The sequence below is a fragment of the Marmota flaviventris genome, chromosome 2, assembly GCF_047511675.1.
Source record: "Marmota flaviventris isolate mMarFla1 chromosome 2, mMarFla1.hap1, whole genome shotgun sequence".
Lineage (NCBI taxonomy): Eukaryota > Metazoa > Chordata > Mammalia > Rodentia > Sciuridae > Marmota > Marmota flaviventris.
Genome location: NC_092499.1, coordinates 149,824,332 through 149,848,258, shown reverse-complemented (window position 1 = coordinate 149,848,258; position 23,927 = coordinate 149,824,332). Strand labels below are relative to the sequence as shown.

Genomic DNA, 23,927 nt, shown 5'->3' with positions numbered 1-23,927 from the left:
AAGTTGCAAACATATACAAAAGTAGAAAGACTACATAATGAACTATGACTGCTACTACCAATCACCAACTTCAACAATCAACTCAAAGCCAATATTATGCTATCTAAATACCTCCTCAGGCTACTCTCCCCAGCCACAGGTAATTTTTTAAGAATATGTCAGGCACTGTGTGGTTTAACTACTAAGTCTGTTATGGTGTATCTCTAAAAGGGAAGAACTCTTTATTTTAAACATAAGTGAAAAACCACTATCATACTAAAATAATTTTAATTTGCAAACAGATATTTAATGAGTGTTTGGATTTCCTTCATTGTCTTATAATTTTCTTTACAGATTGTTTATTTGAATCAGGATCTAAATTTAGATTCATATGTTGCTATCAGTTGATGTCTTTTAAGTTCTTAATATGTAAAGCTTTCCCCATACATGAGAAAACTATTTTTTTTTCAAATTCTGATTTTAAGAAAAAAGAGTAAAGTCTGGCCACATGCAAGTTTTTCAAGTAGGAATTAAATGGGAATAAAACAGGTTACTTTTTAAACTTTATTTTATTTATTTATATTTTTATGTGGTGCTGAGAATCAAACCCACGCTTCACACATCCTAGGCAAGAGCTCTACCACTGAGCCACAACCTCAGCCCCTAAAATAGGTTATTAAGCTAATTAGATTGCTTCTCTCTACGTTGATGACAATTCATTATTTTTTATGTATCCAGAACTGGCCTAGTCATAATAATAAGTAGCTAATATGTATTGTTGCTTACTTCATACTAGAACCATGATCAATACTTTTGTAAATTATCTTTAATTTATTTTACATTTTGGGGTAAGTTTTGTTATTCCCATTATACAGATGAGGAAGTTAAGACTTCCTGAGGTGAAATGATTTACCTAAGGTTGTAGATATATAATAAATGGCAGAGCCAGGATATGAATTTAGATTTCTTTGACTCCAGAATGTATGTTCTTCCAAACTCTGTCATACCAAATCCTTTTCTTCTCAGATGTCAATCATGTTTATAAGGGAGTAAAGACTTTTTTTTTCTTTTGGCAGCTGGAGATTTGCATTTTACTTAATGATTACTGTTGCTGGAATTGCATTTCTTTATGATGTAAGTTTCCTTTTTGATATCTTTGGTTGGAATCTGCCTTTAATTTCTAAAGTTTCTGCCTATGAATTCCTTTAGGATATAATACCTCCAGTTAGATAACCAGATTTAGAGCTTTCTCTTGAAATTCAAGACTTTGCTCAAATATTTTATTGGTATGGATGTCTCAAGATATTTTTATTGCTATAGACACAGTAATTGAATCAGAAATAACTTAGTAGATTCACTTGTTCAAAATAATTCCCTCAATGAGATAGCACTATTTACTGATCCCAGATTCATTAGAAGCAGTGAATTTGGTGGGGGTGTCATATAGGAATATGGATAAATACCTAGACAGGGAGAACTGTGTACAACAGAAGCAATAAGAATATACAAAGTCGAGTTTTCCTGTGCAGTGTATCTTTGCCCCCAGTAAATATCAGGGATAGCTGTTTTCTGTTGAAATTAGCCTTTGACTCTGACAAATTTATTTCTTCTCTCCTGGCTTCCTGTTTTTGTTGTTTTTTTCCAGAAACCTTGGGCATATGACCTCTGGGAGGTTTGGAATGGCTATCCCAGACAGGTAAGACCCCTTTAATATAGCTCCTCCCCTTTTCAACACCCAGTCCCCCAAAATTGCCCCTTAGGTCTTAGTCCTCTTTCTACTATTTGCCCACTACCGTGCCATCATCAGCTCTTTCTCTACCTGGGTTTCCTCATTCTTGGTGACTCATCATTTGTCTCATTCCTTAGTTTTTTCACAGGTTAAATGAATGATGTGTTTAGATTTAAATATTCCATTTTACCATTTGTTTTTATTTGTATCCACTCGATCCATTTCCTTTTGTATTCCCATCTTGCTTTTCTGTGGGACAGTTTGTTTTTTTTAAAATACAGTTCTGTATCTTTTCTTCTTACCTTTACTTACTTTATTTATTTTTTGTTTTTATGTGGTGCTGAGGATCAAACCCAGTGCCTCACAAGTGCTAGGCAAGTGCTCTGCCACTGATCTACACCCCCATCCCCACATTCAAGTTTTTTAAAAAGTTGCTATCCCATTTCTTCCCTTCTGTTGACTTTTCACTGCTTTTTAATTCTTTATTAGTTATCCTATCCTAGAGATTACAATATACAAATATACATCCTTGACTAATTGGAGTCTAATACAAATTAGAGCTCTGTTTTTTTTTTTGTTTTTTTTTTTTTTGGTTATTGAAAAGTCATTAGAATATACCATTTACTTTCCTGCTTCAAATGTTTGGAGCTCTGCATTTATTTTTATTATTGTTTTGTAAATCAGTCAAGTTATTCTTTTCTTGGTATCCATTACTATCTGCATTGCCATGCTTCCATCTAGGATTATTATCCTTCTAGTTGAAAAAGAGTCCCTTTGGTATTTTTTTAACAGTCGGTCTGCCAGATTTTGTTTGGCTAAAAATTGTTGTATGACCTTTGATTTTTAAAGGACATTTTGCTGGGTACAGAATTCTAGGCTAGCAATTATTTTTCTTCAACACTTCAAAGATGTTATTTCATTTTCTTCTGGATCCCATTGGCTTCTTTAAGAATTTACCTGTCATTTTTACTTTTGCAAAGAAGCAAAAAGAAAATAATGTCTTTTTCCTCTAGCTGATTTTAACATTTTATCCTATCTTTCAGCAGTTTTATTATGATATACATAGATATAGTTTTCTTTGAACTTTTCTTGCTTAGTGTCCATCTTTCTTAGTACATTTGCAACCTGTGCTTGATGTATTTTTTTGTAAAATTCTTAGCCATTGCTTCTGTTCCTTCTTTTCTCTCCGATCTTCTGGAATTCAAATTACAAGTGTGCTAATATACTGGACCATTAAACTGGGCCTCATATATCTCTTATGCTTTTAAAAATATTTTCCATCCTGTTCACTTTCTTTGCTTCAGTCTCTTGAGAGAATATCTCCAGTCTTTTAGATTTTTGCATGTCACGTGAAGTGAAGCACTGTCTTTTGTTCTAGACTAATTTTTCAGGGATGTTTGTATAGCAAACAGTCGCAAAATATAGGGATACTCTTTTCAGAGAAAAGAGAAACATGCTACTGTTCATCATGAAAGAATTAGGTCCCCTAGCTCAGGGTTCCTCTCATGTAACACAATTTACTGTGTATGCCATTGTCATTTGGTCCTCTTTGTTTAGTCTTATGGAAACTGAGGATGGAATAAGTGGCCCAGATACTGATAGTCTGACTACTGCTATTACTGTCAATCATAAACTATACTTTATCTCCTGCCTTCTATTAGCAACCAGGAAACTTGTGGCAAATCAACCTGTTAGCATGAAAATGGGTTAAAATTTCAGGTACTTTACAGTTGGGTCTTTTTTATACTTTCATGTCCTCCAGCTTACTGCTTTTACCAGCAGTGTCTAATCTGTTGATAAACACATATTTTGAATTCACAGTTACAGTTACTGTATTTTTCAATTCTCAATTTTTTATGTAATTATTTTTATGGGTTTCAGTTCTCTACAGAAAATTTCTCTTTTAGCCTGTTTTTTCATGTTATTTTGGATATAAATCAGATAAGTCTAATGTGTTCACATTTGGATCTGTTTTCTTTCTTGCTCCTGTCTCCTTCTCCTTTATAGCTTTTGAGCGACAGACATTGGATATTTAAACATAGATGGTCAGGATGATATTTTCCTTCTAAAAGTATTATTTTCACTTCTGTTGGGCATTGAAGTATGTCATGTGATTGATCTACTTTTGTGTGGACCACAATCTTTGTGCGGATAGGTGTGTTTCCAGCTTACCCATAAATTTCACTGTTTTCTTCAGTGGTTTTAAATAGAAGAATACAGTGTTTACCATGACTTCTTTTCCTTGGGTGGCCTGAACACCAGTTTACCTCCTAGTACTGTGAGATTATCAAAAATCCTCCTTAACTTTTGCTGCCTTTTAGTTTCTGGCCTCCATAACTGCTTATAAATTGTCATATGCAGACTTTGTGATATGCATAAAAATGATTTTCTTTGAATTTATTCTGCTTAGCCTTTGTAGTACTTTATAAAATGTTTTCTTGAAATAAAACTTTTACTTTAATGCGTTTTTCTTTTCTTTGGGGGTCTTTACTCCATAGGTTCCGGATGCCTTGGTTGCTCTCATATACCTTCAAACAGATATTCCCTTTTTTTTCCTTTTGTTCATATTTTTAAGTATTTTTCACTAAGGTTAGTCATAAAAGGTTCATTTGTCATAAAAAAGAAGAAACTAAATTTGTTTATGATCTTATCGAGGATGATGAGTTCATCATGGATAAAATAAATAGTCTTTTTAATGTGTTAGCTTCAGTGTTAAAAAAATCAAAGAAGGTTAGACCAAAAGAAACCCAGGCATTATCTAGACTATAACCCAGTATTATCATCTTCCATCTCTAACTTTCTCTTATCTTCTCGGGTGTATCAATCATCTTGATATATAATAAATGATCCCCAAACTTGGTGCCTCAAACAGTAAGCATTTATTTGGTCATGATTTGGGTTGGCAATTTAGGTTAGGCTTAGGTAAACATGTCAGCTGAGTTCATCCCTGAATTTTCAGTCAGTTAGCGGCTGACCCTCATTCATGTTTTTCTCAGTCAGCCCCTTTATTCTCTTCTTTGCAGCCTCTCCAGCAAGATAACTAAGGTTTCTTAAGGGTGCTTATGAAGTCTGTGCTTCCATCCCTTTGGCTTATATCCCTTTGACTAAAGACCGGGATCAAGTCCATAGTTAGTGTAGGAGGGAACCACACAAGGTCTGGATACCAAAGTCAGCATTCTGGTTGGGCATCAAGGTAACAATCAGTCATACCAAGTAATAGATTGCCTCAACTTAGCTAAAATAAGCATCCCCTGCTGTACAAGTATTAAGAGAAAGCCTAGCAGTGAAAGTTTATTTCTTAATTTTTTCAGAAGTTTTAGAGTCCTTAAGTAAATGTGCATACTTTATTACTATCCCATTTGAGAATGGATGAATTTTGACCACCAGACTATCACCAGAAAAGATAAATTCTCAGTAGTATTTAGGAAACATTAAACAAGGAGAAGCATAGGAGGAACAAAGCAGATTTCCCATTGTTCTTAAGTAAATATTTTTATAATTGATTTTCTAACTTAACTTCATTTAGTTAATATAAGACAATTACAATGAGTTTTATGAACTATTTATATAAAACATTTAACTTGATTTTGGAGTGCTTCTCTACCTTTTTAGAAATAAGTCACTTTGAAATATTGCAAATTTGTTTCTGTAAGTTGAAAAAAAAGAAATATATATCAACATTACTTAGGAAATTTTTTGGACTATAAATTTATCAAAATAAATCGTTGACAAGATGACATTTAATGCAATGATTACTTTCCTTTTCCTCAGCCATTGCTGCCATCCCAGTATTGGTACTACATTTTAGAAATGAGCTTTTATTGGTCTCTGTTATTTAGCCTTGGCTCTGATGTCAAGAGAAAGGTAAGTGTCTTATTTACAAAATTTCTTCTATATAAGTTTCCTCAAAAAATTTTATCCTTCTCCTCAAAATTCTAATTTTTTTAAATTGTATTTATTCTGGTTCATTTCTTTTGCTTTTGATAATACATGAAATAATGTAAATTATGCCCTGCTTTTGTGCCTTGGTAAATATTTTCAGTGAAACCCTATTGAAGCTTTAACTTTGAAGCCCCACCCCATTCAATAAGAAAAGAAATTTCTTTTATGTTATCTGTTTCTTTTGATTTAGAAATTTAATGTTTTTAAAGCACAAGAAAAAAAGTTAGTTTTCATTCCACAGCCACATCTCTTAGTTTTACTTTACATAATACTTTCTGAGTTTTTCCCTGAATTCATCAGACATTCTTCTTGGGAAATTTTGCTTCAAGCATTATTAACTTTATTTTATGTTCATAGAAACTGAGTCACAGCCATCCAAATGCCTCTTCTGAAGTCACAAAGTGATGAATTTCAGGGAATGTTTGGTTGAACTTTTTGCTGGTCCAACAAACCATTTATTTTATTGTGTTTTATTATTTATTTAGTTTTTTTGGTAGTTGGAATTGAACCTAGGTGTGCTCTACCACTGAGCTACATCCCCAGTCTTTTATTTCCTTTGAAACAAGGTCTTGCTAAGTTTCTGAGGCTTACCTCAAACTTGTGATCCTCATGCCTTAGCCTTCCAAGTTGCTGGGATTACAGGTGTGCCACGATGCCCTGCTCAAGCAAACCAATTTAGACCCTGAATGCAGTCACAAGAATTCCTCATATGTAAGCAACACAGATCAAATGATAAAACTCTTGGCCTATGCAAAAGTCTGGTTTGTAACAAAATTTGATAAATAAAATTAAGTTTAATTCAATATTAGGTAAAATGAAGTTGGCTTGATTAAATGCTTATGGTGAGTGATGGATGTTACCCATCACTAGGGGGCATACTGCAGTTAACTAGACATCTTCAATTAAAACAGATTCTCTATATGTAAGAACACAGTGTGAAAAAATCTGATAGAAATTATTTCCATTTCCATATAACTCAATAGTAGCTATAGATTAACTGTTGCTAATTTTAGGCTAATAATATATACAACTTAATTGGTTCTTTTTCTTAAGGATAGAATAAAATAGTTTTTTTAAGAAGATTTTCCTAGATACATAGGTTGATCCTATTATAATCCTTTATTTCTTCTACCTTTGATTTGATTATAATTAAAATTAAGTATATGTTTTATGTTGGGTAAACTCATACCTTTAGAGACAAAAGAACTACTAGGGGATGGCTGAAGCACACCTCTGCAGTCAGTTGCCTGGGTTTGAATCCCTGACTTTATGACTCACTAACATATTGGTTAAAATCCCTACACTTGGGTCTAGGCTTGTAGCTCAGTGGTAGAGCACTTGCCTAGCACTTGTGAGGCACTGGGTTCAATCTTCAGCACCACATAAAAATAAATAAATAAAATAAAGGTATTGTGTCCATCTACAGCTAAAAATATTTTTTAAAAATCCCTAAACTTGGTCTCTTCATCTATAAAGTAGAACTAAAAATAGTTCCTATCTCCTCTGGTTGTTGTGAGGATTACATAAAACAATTCCTGGTTTTCAGCAATTGCTCTATAAATCTGTTATTAGTGTCATACTAAGTCTTTTAGTTTGGCTTCAGGGAAACTGAAATCTTTGTTTTTTTAAGCATCTTTATTGAAATAGTCACCAAATACTTCAACCATTTTAAACATGTAATTTATTGGATTTTAATATGTTCCCATTTGTGAAATCAACTTTTTTACCACCTCTGAAAGAAACCTTGTACCCTTTAGCAGTCACTCCCTGTGTCTCTCAGCCACTGGCAACTGCTAATCTATCTCTGTGGATTTTCCTTTCATGGATATTTCACATAAACAGAATCATACAATATTTGGTGATTTTTGTGTCTGAAGCCTTTTACAAAGCATAATATTTCAAGGTTTGTCCATATTCTGTTGTTTATGTGTCAGACTTCATTAATTTTTATTGCTGCATAATTGTCCACTCTTTGGATATACCCCATTTTATTCATGTTTCAGTTGATAGACATTAGGGTTGTTTCTTCCAATTGACTCTATAAGTAATCCTGTGAATATTCATAAAGAAGATTTTACATGAACTTATGCTTTTATTTCACTCAAAAGTGAAATTGCTGGGCAAGATAATTTTATATCAAACTTTTTGAGAAACTGCCTGCCAGACTGTTTAAGAAAGCCACTGTGCTATTATATATTCCTTGTAGCAGTGTACAAGGTTCTGAATTCTCTATATCCTTGTAAGCACTTGTTATTGCACATCATTTTTTATAGCTATCCTAGTGAGTGTGAAATGATACCTCAGTATAGTTTTGATTCACATTTCCCTGAAAATGAAGGATGTTGCACATCTTTTTGTGTGCTAATTGGCTATTTGTACTTCTTTGCAGAAAATCTCTTACATTTTTATGCTCAGTGGTGGTAGCTTTCCTTAACCTTGATTTTTCTGATATGGTTATTCCAAATTCATTTGTTACTTATTTCATATGCAGTTACTTACTTTAATGGTTGTATAGTTTTATTATATCATTTTTCCCTTTTGGAATTAAACAAGGAATATACAATACATGTGAATGTACACAAGGACATGCTTTTGTATGTGTATTTGTTACGTGTGTGTGCATCTCTGTATGGGTACACGTATGTCCAGTGTGGGGCAGTAGAAAGAATAGCAGATGATAGGGATTAGATGACAACTATTCAGTGCTGTCTCAAACGTAAATAACTTTGTCAATGAAGATAATACTTGGCCTAGCTTCCTCACAAAGATTGTGTTTAAAAATTAAAGTGAAAGTGCTTTATAAATTTCAAAACATGCAGATGCAGGTTATTGGTATTATTATTATCATTATCATGTCCTCCAGTGATTGGGAAATGACTGCATTTGCTTAATGGCCTCTATTTTCCTCTTGTTATATAGGATTTTCTAGCTAATGTCATCCACCACCTGGCTGCTATTAGTTTGATGAGCTTTTCTTGGTGTGCTAATTATATTCGCAGTGGGACCCTCGTGATGATTGTGCATGATGTAGCTGACATTTGGCTGGAGGTAAACATTTGCCTTTAAAAAAATATATTAACAATACCACTCCTGGGTTTCTGTAACTGCTCACAGAAAGAATTATCTGTGCACTATTTAGTAGGGCTCTTTTTGAAAACACCTAAAGTCTGAGAATGTCTCTGGGTTCCTAGATCCTTCAATATGAAAGAAATCAAACCTCTTGGTTTTCATTTTCTAGGCTTCTCCATGGTGCAAGTGAAAGGTTAATTTGTGGGATTCCACTTATGAAAGTTGCATGCTAATGCTAGCTCAGGGAGTAAGACGACATATTTGAAGAAGGAACAAACTTTAACCTTTTAGAAGGAATATTTGGATTTATGGTACTCTGGATTCTCAAAGTTGTAAGGCACCATCTATCCATTTAAGCCAATGCTTGAGTACCCCATTCTTCAGCCAAAATAATTCCTTGCTTTAAGGAAGGCAAGCTGATATTTTTTAAAAGTCATCATTTTCTAAAAGAGAAAAAGCGGTTAGGGTATTTTCTGAAGCAGAAAACCTTAAGACAAGAGTCTTCCTTATCCCATACCACATAAAATATGAGGAACAAAGCAACATTAGGACAGTTTTCTTGACCTGTTTCTGTGATACATCAGTTCCTGTTGACCTTAAGGCTGTTACTGAAGGATCCTCTCACTGCCAGATCTCCTGCTGTATTTAGAGCAACATTTCCCAGAACCTCTTAGTTATTCACTTCAATATACTCATTTATAATGAACCCAGGGAAAATGATGCTAACCTATTTTGGTTCAGGATTGCTCCTTGGAAGGCTAATAACTAAATATAGGTTGATATGGAAGAAATTAAATTTAATAGACTCTTATTCTTCTTGATTGGAGTTCAGCAAACTTTTTGGTAAAGGGCCAGGTAGTAAATCTAGTTTTGTGGGCTACATGTGATCTCTGTCACATATTCTCTTTGTTTTTTTTTTTCATGAGTTTTTTATACCCCTTTAAAAATATGAAAACCATTCTTAAGGTTTGACCAGCTTTAGCCCATTGGCTGGACTGTAATTTGCCAAACCCTATTTGAGAAGTAACCAGAAGTCATTTGAAGCCTTTTCAAAGCACCTGGTTACAGTTAAAGTATTCTCTGTGTACTGAATGTTGTTTCTACTTTGTCCATAATTGTAATTAGATATGTAAATCCCATTCTGAGGGTCAAAATTATTGGCCATTTACTTAAGGCAATAAATGGCTTTGAACAAGAACGATTGGGACAGATTTTTCATGAGTTACTGTCTGACTGTAGCCATTTCTGTTATAATTACCTCCTTCTCTGATCATGTCTCAGTAACCCTGACTGAAAATGAAGACCACATTGATCGGGACTTAAGACTTTTATCCTAGTCTGTGACTTCTATAGACGGTACCAGCCTAATGCACTGTTTTGCTCTTGTTCAATTGCCTTTAATGTATCTCCAGTACAACAACACTTTAACTGTGTAATTAAGGAGAGTTATATGTTCAAACTAAGAATAAACACTGGGGTTTCCCCTCACCTTCCTCTTTCCTGTCACAGACACAGCATAACTCCCTAAGAGACTTGGGCAAATCATGTGTTATTTGCTTTCTACCCCAGCTGTAACATGAGAAGTCATATCTATCCCTTAGGGCATATTTTGAAGTTTAGCTCATTACTTTTGAAATGTTCTGAAGTTCTTTAGTTAAAAAAAAACACAGAAGAAAAATGAAATGTCAAACCTAGAGGTCCTTTCATGGGTAAAAAAAAGAACAGCTTCATGTTGTTAATGATCATGAATCATTTTTGATTCACAAGTCATGATTTTACTTGAGGTTCAGTGCATAAGGCTGGTACCTTCCATCAACAACTAGTGGTAGAGACAACATTAAGTGGTGGCAGGGACCCATTTTCTAATATTCTCCCAAGGACGTATACTCCAAGGCTTCCTTGGGTAGTCATGTTAGTACTTGTCCTCTCAGTCAAGTTCTAATTGAACCCAGACATGGTACCACTTTTGCCCATGTTTAGACCTTCCTTAAGATGGAGCCTATTAATCTTTCATATTCTTCAATACATTTGGTGGTACATTTCTTGTCTCTTTTCTTTTTTTCTTTTTTTTTGCAAGAAGAAACATATTCCACTTCTACAATTCTTATTCATATATAAGAATATATATCTTATTCATATATAACAACCTTTTGCTTTCTCCATACATCTTCCTGTTCCTCTTTAGTTTTCCCCAGGTCCAAGTTTGTATCTAGGACCCAACACTTTAATATATCTTGACTAATATTTAGCAGAGACGAGGGTCTGTCATCTAGTATTTGATCGTCCCACAGTCTAGAATGTGTTGTGCTTATTTTTGCCCAAGAGTGCTGCATTGCCCTTATAAGTGGGCTTACAGAGATTCCCACTCCTATGCACATCTCTAGATTCCTATGCTGGCCTGGCCTCTGACCTTTCAGACAGATACCCACTCCATTCCAGTCACTCCAAACTTCTGGTCTTTGTCCTCGCATCTGCCTCCCACCTAACCAGGTGTTCTAGCCTTCCATGTCAGCAGCTGGAGCTAATCCCTATGGGGCTTCTGCTAACCTCACAGGCTGACCATATCCTAACCCCTGAGTAAGTAGGAAAAAGCATGGAAAATACAACATAAAACCTTCCTGGAGCATACATATGTTGTCTGTCTTGTTTAAGAATGAGCTTGAGCCTCCCAGGCAATATCAGTTCTGAGTTGAAGCCTTTGCTTCCCAGAGGATGGTCTGCATCCCAGCAACTGCTTCCCATCCCTCATCCTTCATCCCCAGTTCTCAACAGAAACTTTCCCCTTCAGCCTTGGGCTGCGCTAAATAGTGCAATAAACTATCCCCATCAATTAACCTTCCAATACTGCATTCAACATCCCTTTTCATAATTATTCTTATTCAATGCGATAGTATGAGCAGTATAGATTAGCCTAAAATAAATAGGAAATAATCAAGTGCTTAAAACTTTATTTTAACCAGCTGAGGGCCCCAAGAGTTGCTTCCTGACACCTCTTCTGTTATCTGCCTTGCTATAGGCACCTTGATTGCAGCATTCCCAGCCTGACCTGGATTTCACTCCTATCCCAGCCTTTCTCCAGTCCAGCTTTCCTCCGAGTTAGAAGAAGATATTACATAGATGATCCCCAAATTAAATATATGCTGAGAATGATTATGCTAACTTCTAGTGATTTTGAAAGATGGGAGTTATATTGCAGTCATTTTAATATATCTTTTTAAGTCATTACATTAGGGAAAATTTCAAACACAGGGCAAGCAAGTAGTATGGCAGACCCAGCCAACTTCAACAGGTGTCAGTATAGCCAATCATGTTTAACCATGGGCCCATGAACAGCCCCTCACTTTCTTGGGCTGTTTTCAAGCAAATCCTAGACATCATATCATTTCATGTATTAATTTTTGAAATCTATGCCACTATTACTTTATCTGAATGCAATTTCTTTCTTTGTTTTTAGTCTGCTAAGATGTTCTCTTATGCTGGATGGAAGCAAACCTGTAACACCCTGTTTTTCATCTTCTCTGCCATATTTTTCATCAGCCGTCTCATTATTTTCCCCTTCTGGTGAGTAGACAAAGTTCCATGCTCTGTGTTTGGTCAGTGTGCTAAGGTGGCCTGGGTGCATTCTTACATCAGAACATTGCCCTTTCTGTCCTTACTTTGATCTCCAGTTATTTGTTCCAAGTTCAGTTGAAGAAAAGAATATTATGAAGTTATTTTTATTTAAAGAACATGAAATTTTTAATAGCTTACAATTTATAAATAATTAAAAACCACACTCCTGTGCAGAGAGGCTTATTACAAAGGGAGATGGAGAGTATGTAACCCAATGTGTGAACAGCAGTTCTTATTCCATGTCTCGGTGAACAGCAATTCTTACTCTGTGTCTTGGTCTTGTTTCATGACTAAGATCTTCCTTTGTGACTAACAGCTTTTCCATTTTTCTCAATGAAAAGTCATTGACCAATCATGGGGTTTCCAGAACAAAGGCATGCTCCATGTTATAGTACTTACAGCCCTTAAGTGCCAGCTGCTACACTAGGTTTTGTACATATCTTGGCTCTATTCTACACAACAAATCTTAAAAGATAGGTAATATCATTCCAACTTCTCACATAAGGAAACTAAAGTCAATTCATTCTCTGTGAAACAATTTGGTTTTAGAAATAATTGGGGTATCCTTTTGATACTGATTGGCTTTTGATCAGTCTGTTGGTTTTGTTTAGCCATAGACTAGCAGTGAAGGACCTATATTATGTCTCCCATAGCTGTCCTTCCTTTGCAAGCATAATTTCTCATGTCTTGATTGACAGAAACCAGAGTAAACATGTGGGGAAGGTTTGGATGGCTTGAAAGGAACAGCCTTTTTTTTAATTTTATTTTTTTAAATGCACGACAGCGGAATGCATTACAATTCTTATTACACATATAAAGTACAATTTTCATATCTTTGTATATAGAGTATGTTCACGCCAATTCATGCCTTTATATATGTACTTTGGTTTTTTTCATTACAATTCTTATTACACATATATACCACAATTTTTCATATCTGTATTTATACATAAAGTATGTTGACACCCAATTCGAGTCTTCATACATGTACTTTGGATAATGATGTCCATCACATTCCACCATTCTTGCTAATCCCCTACCCCCTCCTTTTCCCTTCCACCCCTCTTCCCTATCTAGAGTTCATCTAATCTTCCCATGCTCCCCCTTCCTACCCTACTATGAGTCAGCCTCCTTATATCAGAGAAAACATTCGGCATTTGTTTTTTGGGGGATTGGCTAAATTCACTTAGCATTATCTTCTCCAATGCCATTCATTTACCTGCAAATTTATTTTTCTTTTATTCTAGTAAAATTCCATTGTGTATATATGCCACATTTTTTTATCCATTCATCCACTGAAGGGCATCTAGGTTGGCTCCACAGTTTAGCTACTGTGAATTGTGCTGCTATAAACATTGATGTGGCTGTATCCCAGTAGTATGCTGTTTTTAAGTCCTTTGGGTATAGACCGAGGAGAGAGAGGGATAGTTGGGTCAAATGGTGGTTCCATTCCAAGTTTTCCAAGGAATCTCCATACTGCTTTCCATATTGGCTGTACCAATTTGCAGTCCCACCAGCAGTGTATGAGTGTACCTTTTTCCCCACATCTTCGCCAACACTTATTGTTGTTTGTCTTCATAATAGCTGAAATTCTGACGGAAGTGAGATGATATCTTAGAGTAGTTTTGATTTGCATTTCTCTGATTACTAGAAGGTGATGAGCATTTTTTCATATATTTGTTGATTGATTGTATATTCTCTTCTGAGAAGTGTCTGTTCAGGTCCTTGGCCCATTTGTTGATTGGTTTATTTGTTTTTCGGTGCTTAACTTTTTGAATTCTTTATATATCCTAGAGATTAGTGTTCTATCTGATGTGTAAGGGGTAAAAATTTGCTCCCAGGACGTAGGCTCTCTATTCACCTCACACATTGTTTCTGTTGCTGAGAAGAAAGTTTTTAGTTTGATTTCATCCCATTTATTGATTCTTGGTTTTAATTCTTGTGCTATAGGAGTCTTATTAAGAAAGTTGGGATCTAATCCCACAAGATGAAGATTAGGGCCTACTTTTTCTTCTATTAGATGCAGAGTCTCTGGTTTAATTCCTAGGTCCTTGATCCATTTTGAGTTAAGTTTTTTGCATGATGAGACATATGGGTTTAATTTCATTTTGTTGCATATGGATTTCCAGTTTTCCCAGCACCATTTTTGAAGATGCTATCTTTTCTCCAATACATGTTTTGGGCACCTTTGTCTAATAATAAGATAATTGTAATTTTGTGGGTTAGTCTCTGGGTCCTCTATTCTGTACTATTGTCTACCAGTCTGTTTTGGTGCCAATACCATGCTGTTTTTGTTACTATTTCTCTGTAGTATAGTTTAAGGTCTAGTATAGCGATGCCACCTGCTTCACTCTTCCTGCTAAGGATTGCTTTAGCTATTCTGGGTCTCTTATTTTTCCAGATGATTTTCATGATTGCTTTTTCTATTTCTATGAGGAATGCCATTGGGATTTTGATTGGAATTGCATTAAATCTGTATAGTGCTTTTGGTAGTATGGTCATTTTGTCAATATTAATTCTGCCTATCTAAGAGAAAGGTAGACCTTTTCATCTTCTGAGGTCTTCTTTGATTTCTCTCTTTAGGGTTCTGTGGTTTTCATTTTATAGATCTTTCACCTTTTTTGTTGATTCCCAAGTATCTTATTTTATTTATTTATTTTTTTTTTTGAGGTTATTGTGAATGGGGTAGTTTTCCTCATTTCCTTCTCAGAGGCTTTGTCACTGATATACAGAAATGCCTTTGATTTATGGGTGTTGATTTTATATCCTGCTATTTTGCTGAATTAATTTACTATTTCTAGAAGTTTTCTGGTGGAGTTTTTTGGGTCTTCTAGGTATAGAATCATATCATGAGCAAATAGTGCTAATTTAAGTTCTTCTTTTCCTATACATATCCCTTTGATTTATTTTGACTGTCTAATTGCTCTGGACAGTGTTTCAAGAACTATGTTGAATAGAAGTGGTGAAAGAGGGCCTCCCTGTCTTGAGGAACAGCCTTTAACCCATCTTAGTGCAGGGCTAATCTGGATACTTCAGATCCCCTCAACAGAAGAATTGGTACTATTGAAGATTCTTGGATCCCAGAAAGATGGATGGAGACTCTGGTTCTAAGCCTCATCCTAGGTGAATGGACAGTACCCTTAATTAACACCCAGGGGGTGTCTGGCCAGAGGCAAGCCTGCTGCATTCTCTCTACCTTGGATAGGTGTCTTGCATTTTCTGGACAGGAGCAGCCCAGTGCAGTGGATGTGACTCAGGCCTGGATTCAGGCCTGTGATCTTGGACAGATTAGGTCATCTCTCAACTCCTCTGTTTTCTTATTTTTAAAATGGAAATAAGGGTTGACACAAGGATTACCAGAAGTAGTACACATAAAATAGTTCTAGTAAAATGTCTGGTACTTAGGCAGCATTTATTGAATCTTTACTATTTATTATTGCTAGAATTATTAATGAGTATTTCAAAATTTGGAGTTTAATCTAGAATCAAATTCAAAATATATGCCTCATACATTCCTTGGTTGATAAATCACATTACTATCACTATTGCTTTGACTGAAAAAGTATGTTTGTGAAATTACAGTGTTGTATGATAGCAATTATTCGTTATCATTATTATTATTACTATCACCATCATCATTGTTATTTTTGCAATACTGGGGATTGAATACAGGTTCTCACTCATGCCAGGCAACCATTGTACCACTGAGCTACAGCCCGGGCATTGGTAGCATTTATTTATGAGATAAACGTTGACTTCCAATTGGAGATAGTTTTTTGGTGTGATTTTTATGGCAGTGTAAGTCCAGCACTTTCCCCACTATGCATCTCATATCCAAAGACACCACACATTCCAGTTGTCTGTGGCTACATAACAAACCATCTGAACATTGGTGGAGAAATTTTTCTCCTGTAAAGGGCTAGAGAGTTAAGATTTTAGGCTTTGAAGGCCATATATCATCTTTGTTCAATATTTTTTTTGTTTTGTTTTGTAACTCTTCAAAAATGCACCAAGCCATTTTTAGCCCACAGGCTGTATAAAAACGTGTTGCAGGCCAGAATTTATCCACAGTCAATAGTTTACAGACCTCTCTCTTAAAACAACAGCATCACAATGGTAATGTTTCAACATTACAACCATCTCTAATGGTTCTTAAAGTTGATTAGCCTTAGCTAGATGGTTTTCAATTAGGTGTCTCATATGGTTACAATCAGATAGTGGCTGGGTGGTTGGGTAGTGGCTAGTGTTGGAATTTTCTTGAAGCCCTCCTCAGACACATATTTGAAGTAGCATCAGCTGGTAGACTCTTTGCTGTCTGAGATCTGAGCTGGAGCTGTAGACTGGAGCTCCTCAGATGACCCCTTCCATGTGGGCTTGGCCTCTTTATAGAAAAGCAGCTGCATTCATGCATGAGCATTATGAGAGAGGTAGGCAGACACTATCCTTCTAGAACTCTGCCTCAGAAGTCTTATCATGTCTCTTCCTACTCCTTGGTCTTGGTTGGAACCAGATCCCTAAGGCCAGCTCATAATCAAAGGAAGGAAACTCTGTTTCTTGATGTAAATTGTTTCCAAGAATTGGCAGACCTGTTTTTAAAAAACACATCATAGAAGCTCTCAGTTCAGAGAACTCTGTGAGAAATTTATATGCTATTCCTTCTGGGTTGGCTTTTAATTTAGCAATGGAGAACATTCATTTCAGATTTTTCCTATGTCTCAAATAAACAAGCCTGTTTGCTTCCATAACAGTCAAACACAGTGGAGGGGTTGACTGTGGAGATAGTGCACTACTTTCCCACACACTTCAACATTAAAAATCCTAGACTTAGGAACTTATTCTCCTGCCAGCATTTCTGAATTTCAAGAAGAATTAGTTACATGCATTTGACACTTTCTTGATCTGAGAACTGAATTCACCAATCCACTACAGAGGGCAGCAAGAACCACTGTTTGCCATCTTCAGTTGAATTATGAATAAACAATATAACAGACTTAACTATAAGATTTTTTGCTGGTAAAAATATTTCTTTACTGACATTGACTGATTTTCATTGCTTGAAAAGCTATTGGCAGAAAGGGAGCTTCTCTTCGATGACATTATACTACCCTAGCTGAGCCTCCCAGCAACTTGGACTTGTTACATAATCATCTTGATGGTGCCCAAGAGGAAAATTGAATTTCTTGTTGTCAGCCTGGTTCCACCCACCTGTCCAAAACTTGTAACTCCATAGATGGATTTCTCAAGGATATTTATTCAGTCTAGATTTACTGGGAATCCACCATGGGCCATGTGTGGATAACAGATGCATCAGAAGGCAGCTCAGCTAATGGACTTAGATCCAGACAGTTTTTAGGTGCTAAGGGGGCTGTTTGCAATCTAGTTGCTCTGTTCTTCCCAGTTGCTCTTGTTGCACATTTTGTGATGAGATACAGTGTAGGGTGGGAGAAAGCCAACTGAGGTTCTACTTGTCTGAGATTTGTCTGAAAGCCTTTAGTAAAAGAACTGGGGCTTATACATCACACTCATTTTTTTCTTTCACTTCCCCAGGCTTCAAGCATGTTTGCTTTTCCCCAAGGGTTCTCCCTTTTGTACTTCTGCAACTGGAACACCTGTCTCCATTCCTCTTGCTATGTCTGAGGAGCCTATTTAGCTGATTATCAATCAGTGGCAGCAAGAGTTGATTGCATTGCTTTGCTAAGCATTGTTTCATTCATGTTAGGCAGAAATCCAAACTGGCATTGGTCAAATTTCTTTGATTGCCTATAATCCCATTTGTTTGCATTTTTATTTGAAACCATCTAAATTGTAGGCTTACATTTTTTTATATTGTATTCCCAACTTTTATTTTCAAATAATGTGTATATTTTTGAATTATTGAATGTATTTATCCACTTGAACATTATACAAATACTACCAGATAATCAGTGGGCTAGAAAGACCTTTCTTTGCTAAACCATTCCCCTGCCTCCTGACAGTTTGCTCTATCAATTATAAAAGCTAATATTAATTTTCTCCAGACTAATTGATCTGAAGGGAAGGTGTACTATTTTGCTGATTTGCAATCTGAGAGTTAAATATTCGTTTATCACAGCACAGCCCTCAGGTGACAGTGTGGCTTATTGCTTTGTGGCTTGAACTCACCCAGAGCTAGGTGTTGTAAAGAGTAGGAGGAGTGGGAGATACAGTTCCTAGCCTCTGAGAATGCCTACTGGCAGTAGAAGAGATCTTTGTATCCACCCCTTATTTATATAAAGACTCTTATTAGTGACCTGTGATTCTCAGATGTTTCAAAAAGAAAACATCAAAATATTCGAAACTATAAATAATATTCAAATACCTGGCTTGCTTATCTCCAAGAGAATATATACTTGTGGTTATATTATTTCTCCACCACTGGTCACTGGATTTCAGATCTCAGCTTTTGATGAGTAGTAAAGAAAAGCAGTACCCTGGGAAGCCCATATGTGAAAGGGAATTTTATGGACGATGGGACCATAGAAACACTTGGAATGGCTTGTAAAGAAAGAAGAGTTTTAAAACTTTTTTTAAAAAAGTAAAGCTGAAAGCATCCAGCAGTGTTCTTAGATAATGTTCCTTACCATTATGGACCCTTTCTCTCCTCAGAAGGCCTGGGGCCACCATGGTAAGTAGAGGGCTGAGCACTGGCTCTAATGGCACCATGATTGGCTTGGAGCCCTTGGCACTGTCAACAGAGTAAAGGAGGAGCTTGTGCAGTGCAAGAAAGGCTCTGTCGGAGCTAGAGCCACTCCTTAAACCACCATCACAGATGTGAATCTCAAAACCAGACTTTCCAGTTACACGTCTGATGAAGGAGACAGTGAGTTTTGTGGCATATGTTCTTTCTCTCATTTGATAGAGAGCCCACAGAGGAGCCCCGAACCCTGTGCTTGGTAGATACTTATGCTGTTTGTAAATGTATAAAAGACAACAACCATTCTTCAGACCACAAAATCTTAGAATAAGGGACCTTATTCATAATTCAGTTGAACTCCTTTATTAATTTATTTAGAAATAATTTCAAGCTTATAGGAAAATTTTGCGAATATAACAGAATTCCTCTATATATCCTTTACTAGTTGGCATTTTGCCACATTTACTTACTCATTCCTTCTCTCTCTACCACTCCCCCCACACATACCTGTGTGTGTGTGTGTATAAGTGTGTATGTATATACACACATATATATACACTTATTTATGAACAACTTGAAAGTTACTAACATCATCTAAATCATTATTGTGCCCTGAATACTTTAGTGTGTATTTCCTAGGAACAGGACATTCTCTTACATAATCACAATGTGGTTATTAACTGCAGGAAATGTGGCAATCCACCTTCAATGTCCTAGTTTTGTCAATCAATCCAATAATATCTTTTATTGCTTTACCCCCACCACTTGGATCCTGGCCTCTGAGTACATATTGTATTTAGTTGACATTCATCTGGAACATTTTCCTATTCTTTCTTTGTCTTTCATGTCATTGACATTGCCAAAGCATTTAGACCCCATATTTACTTCACAGATGAGGAATTATGGTATTCCTAGGATCACACAGTTAGTTATAGGAGAAACAATCCTAGAAACAGGACATTTTGAAACATAGAAAAGATATCTTCCCAATTAAATTACTAAACGGGATGATTAAGAAACATCATTTGTCTTTACTATTTATTACGTTATCTTCAACTACACTGTCACTTTGAAATCTAAGATACCTCCAAAGGAGACAGTTGCTGTCCTAACAGGACTTAATGTTCACACCTACAATTAGCAAGAACAAAAGGTCTTCAACATTTAATTTTCATTATAAAAAATATAAATTTGGGGTGGATGTCTTACCTAGCCCAGAAAAACCAGCTACTATTTATGCCAACACTGTGATTAGTTCAAACTACGTGAATTCCAGTTATTTAAAGGATTAAGATCAGAAACAAAACCAAAACCAGTAAAATCTGAGCTTTGCAATCCAAGAGGACAGTACTAGTAGTAGCAGTAGTAGTTGTTGTTGTTGCAGTAGTTTATCAATTTGAAAAGATTCAAGTCCAGTGGCCAGGAGCTGAGTGGTTCTAGGAATTCAGGACTCTGGCAGTCTTTTGGCATTCTTTATGAAAAGAAAAATTCCATTCAATCACTATGAGATAGTGACCGATTAAAGCATACAAATACTGTATGTGCATGCATGTGCCTGTATATGTGTATGTCCAAGTATTAGGGGAAAGTTGGTAAGGGGAGATGTGTTTATTTTTTTTTTCTTCCACCTACTTTTTTTAATCAGAGAAGGAGAAGAAAAGCAGATTGTGAAATTTGATCATCCTTTCATTAGGTCCTAAAAATTTTAACTGTGGTACCATAATCCCCCACTCTGAGCTCTTCTCTCATGTCTTAGGCAGGTCTTCCTCTCTGTCCTCCCATAGAGAATGTTCAGGCAGCTCAAGCTCTATCCTCTAGAGCTTGGTCTCCTTCTCCTAAGCGGCTTCCTCCTCCACACCAAGTAGAAAGTCCAGCCAGTTCCACAGCACTGTGTCATGGGAGTTGCTCTAACTGTGTCATGAGTGTGGGTCCCCTGGAGTAGGGAGGGATAGGAAAGTAGTAATAATTATAGTGCTGGTAAGAGAAACGGTTATAATGACCAGTTCTTGTGTGCTCGTGCTAAGCTCTTTCCATGTGTCCCCTCACTGAATCCTCACAGCATCCTGATGAGGCGGGTGGTGATATTCTCATTGTATAGATGACTGAAGCCCAGGAAGGTGATGGGACTTGCTGAAGATCCCAGGAGCCCTGATCCTCACCTCACAGGCTCCAGAGCCCACATCCTTGGCCTTCGTCCTCCGCCCAGAGGCTCAGCTCTCTCATTGGCATTTGCACTAGAATGACAGTCTCTTCCATTTTGAAAGCTCTACAATTTGTGTCTCTCCCTGGGCCTCTCAGTCAGAGGGGTGGGGTTAGTTCCACTAGGTGACTAAGGAAATAGGGTCAGTGACACCTGCAGGTTTGAAGCAAATGACAAATGACATCAGACCTTGAACTGGCTCTGATGATTCTGGTTCAGGTGTCCCCTTTCTAAAACTGTTGCTTGGATGGCTCCACTTTCCTCAGCTGCCTCCTTTTATATCACCCTTCCCTGCCGCTCCTCTCCCTTAAACTCCCTTCAGAGGTTTGCTAATGATACAGCTCTCAAAATGGAAGATACTGCCATCAAGGCTCCTCAGCTCTTTGAATTTTCCATGACACCTTCTGCCAAAGGGCATCTGAGCATTTGGTACGATTTCCTTCAACTGGAACCCTCTGTCCTGTCTTCCCTTCAGCTAGAGGGAGCAGGGAAAGAAAGTTCAGTCAGAACTCTGCATATGCCTTGTCCTTTTCTCTTTGCATGGACCACAATGAACAATTGTAAGTTTGCTAATTATTCATTCTCGAATAGACTGTGTAAAGGAGGTATTTTCAACTAGGTTCTGTTGTCAGTTTCAACACTGACAAACTCCCAGTAGGGGATCTACTAAGGGATAAGGCACTGGGTCAGATAGGGGAGGCCCAGGGATGACTATGGGTTGTGGCTCTGACTTTGGCAACCTACCTGCCAATGAGGAGCCAATTCATATGAGCAACTGTTGCTGCAGGGCCTAGAAAGATGTTGGTAGTGGGGGTCCTACAGCAAAGTTATAAATTCAGAGGTGACTAGAATAATGTGGAGACTTTGGGAGGGGACCATGCTTTAATGGATGAAAAGAATTAATTGAAAAGGGGAAGTTCATTCTGGGCTTAAAGTACAGAAAATTGCCCAAGGACACAGCAAACCAGAACAGCAAGGGTCTTACAGATATTAGTACCTTTAATTCCCAGTAATAACTCTAACAATATGAGCTCCACTAGTCCAGGGATTTAGGTTCCTTTTATTTATTACTGTATTTCTAGTTCCTGCCAAATGCCAGGTAGCACTTTGCTAGGTGCCCAATAAATATTTAGTGAATGAATAAAGGAGGTGCTTTTTGCTTCCACTTAACAATTAAGAAAATGTATAAAGAAGTGGCACAAATTCACATAGCCTGTAAGTAGTAGAAATCAATTAATGTTATTCACCACATCAATAGACTTAACCATAAGAACCACATGATCATCTCGATAGATGCAGAAAAAGCATTCAACAAAGTTCAGCATCCCTTTATGTTCAAAACACTAGAAAAACTAGGGATAACAGGAACTTACCTCAACATTGTAAAAGCTATATATGCTAAGCCTCAGGCTAGCATCATTCTGAATGGAGAAAAACTGAAGGCATTCCCTCTAAAATCTGGAACAAGACAGGGATGCCCTCTCTCACCACTTCTATTCAATTTAGTCCTCGAAATACTACCCAGAGCAATTAGACAGACAAAAGAAATTAAAGGCATAAAAATAGGAAAAGAAGAACTTAAATTATCACTATATGCAGATGATATGATAATATATCTAACAGACCCAAAAGGGTCTACAAAGAAACTACTAGAGCTAATAAGTGAATTTAGCAAAGTGGCAGGATATAAAATCAACACACATAAATCAAAGGCATTCTTGTATATCAGCGACAAATCTTCTGAAATGGAAATGAGGACAACCACCCCATTCACAGTATCCTCAAAAAAAATAAATAAATAAAATACTTGGGAATCAACCTAACAAAAGAGGTGAAAGATTTATACAATGAAAACTACAGAACCCTAAAGAGAGAAATAGAAGAAGACCTTAGAAGATGGAAAAATATTCCCTGTTCATGGATAGGAAGAACTAACATCATCAAAATGGCGATATTACCAAAAGTTCTCTATAGGTTCGATGCAATGCCAATCAAAATCCCAACATCATTTCTTGTAGAAATAACTAAAGCAATCATGAAATTCATATGGAAGAACAAAAGACCCAGAATAGCAAAAGCAATTCTAAGCAGGAAGTGTGAATCAGGAGGTATAGGGATACCAGATTTCAAACTGTACTACAGAGCAATAGTACCAAAAACAGCATGGTACTGTTACCAAAACAGGCAGGTGGACCAGTGGTACAGAATAGAGGACACAGAGACCAATCCACAAAATTACAACTTTCTTATATTTGATAAAGGGGCTAAAAGCATGCAATGGAGGAAGGATAGCATCTTCAACAAATGGTGCTGTGAAAACTGGAAATCCATATGCAACAAAATGAAACTGAATCCCTTTCTCTCACCATGCACAAAACTTAACTCAAAATGGATCAAAGAGCTTGATATCAAATCAGAGACTCTCCATCTGATAGAAGAAAAAGTTGGCTCCGATCTACATATTGTGGGTTCAGGCTCCAAATTCCTTAATAGGACACCCATAGCACAAGAGTTAATAACTAGAATCAACAAATGGGACTTACTCAAACTAAAAAGTTTTTTCTCAGCAAGAGAAACAATAAGAGAGGTAAATAGGGAGCCTACATCCTGGGAACAAATTTTTACTCCTCACACTTCAGATAGAGCCCTAATATCCAGAGTATACAAAGAACTCAAAAAATTAAACAATAAGGTAACAAATAACCCAATCAACAAATGGGCCAAAGACCTGAACAGACACTTCT

At 36.5% G+C, this 23,927-nt stretch overlaps 1 protein-coding gene across 4 annotated transcripts in view; it reads left to right on the top strand.

Moving 5' to 3' along the window:
• LOC114080805 (ceramide synthase 3) overlaps nt 1-23,927 on the top strand; it is a 159,471-nt gene that overhangs the window by 97,845 nt on the left and 37,699 nt on the right. For all 4 annotated transcript variants that reach the window (XM_071608667.1, XM_071608668.1, XM_071608666.1 and 1 more), the window contains 5 exons: nt 1,056-1,113; nt 1,625-1,675; nt 5,480-5,572; nt 8,570-8,698; nt 12,174-12,280. In XM_071608667.1, coding sequence (XP_071464768.1) covers nt 1,056-1,113; nt 1,625-1,675; nt 5,480-5,572; nt 8,570-8,698; nt 12,174-12,280 — 438 coding nt within the window. The remainder of the gene's footprint in view (nt 1-1,055; nt 1,114-1,624; nt 1,676-5,479; nt 5,573-8,569; nt 8,699-12,173; nt 12,281-23,927) is intronic.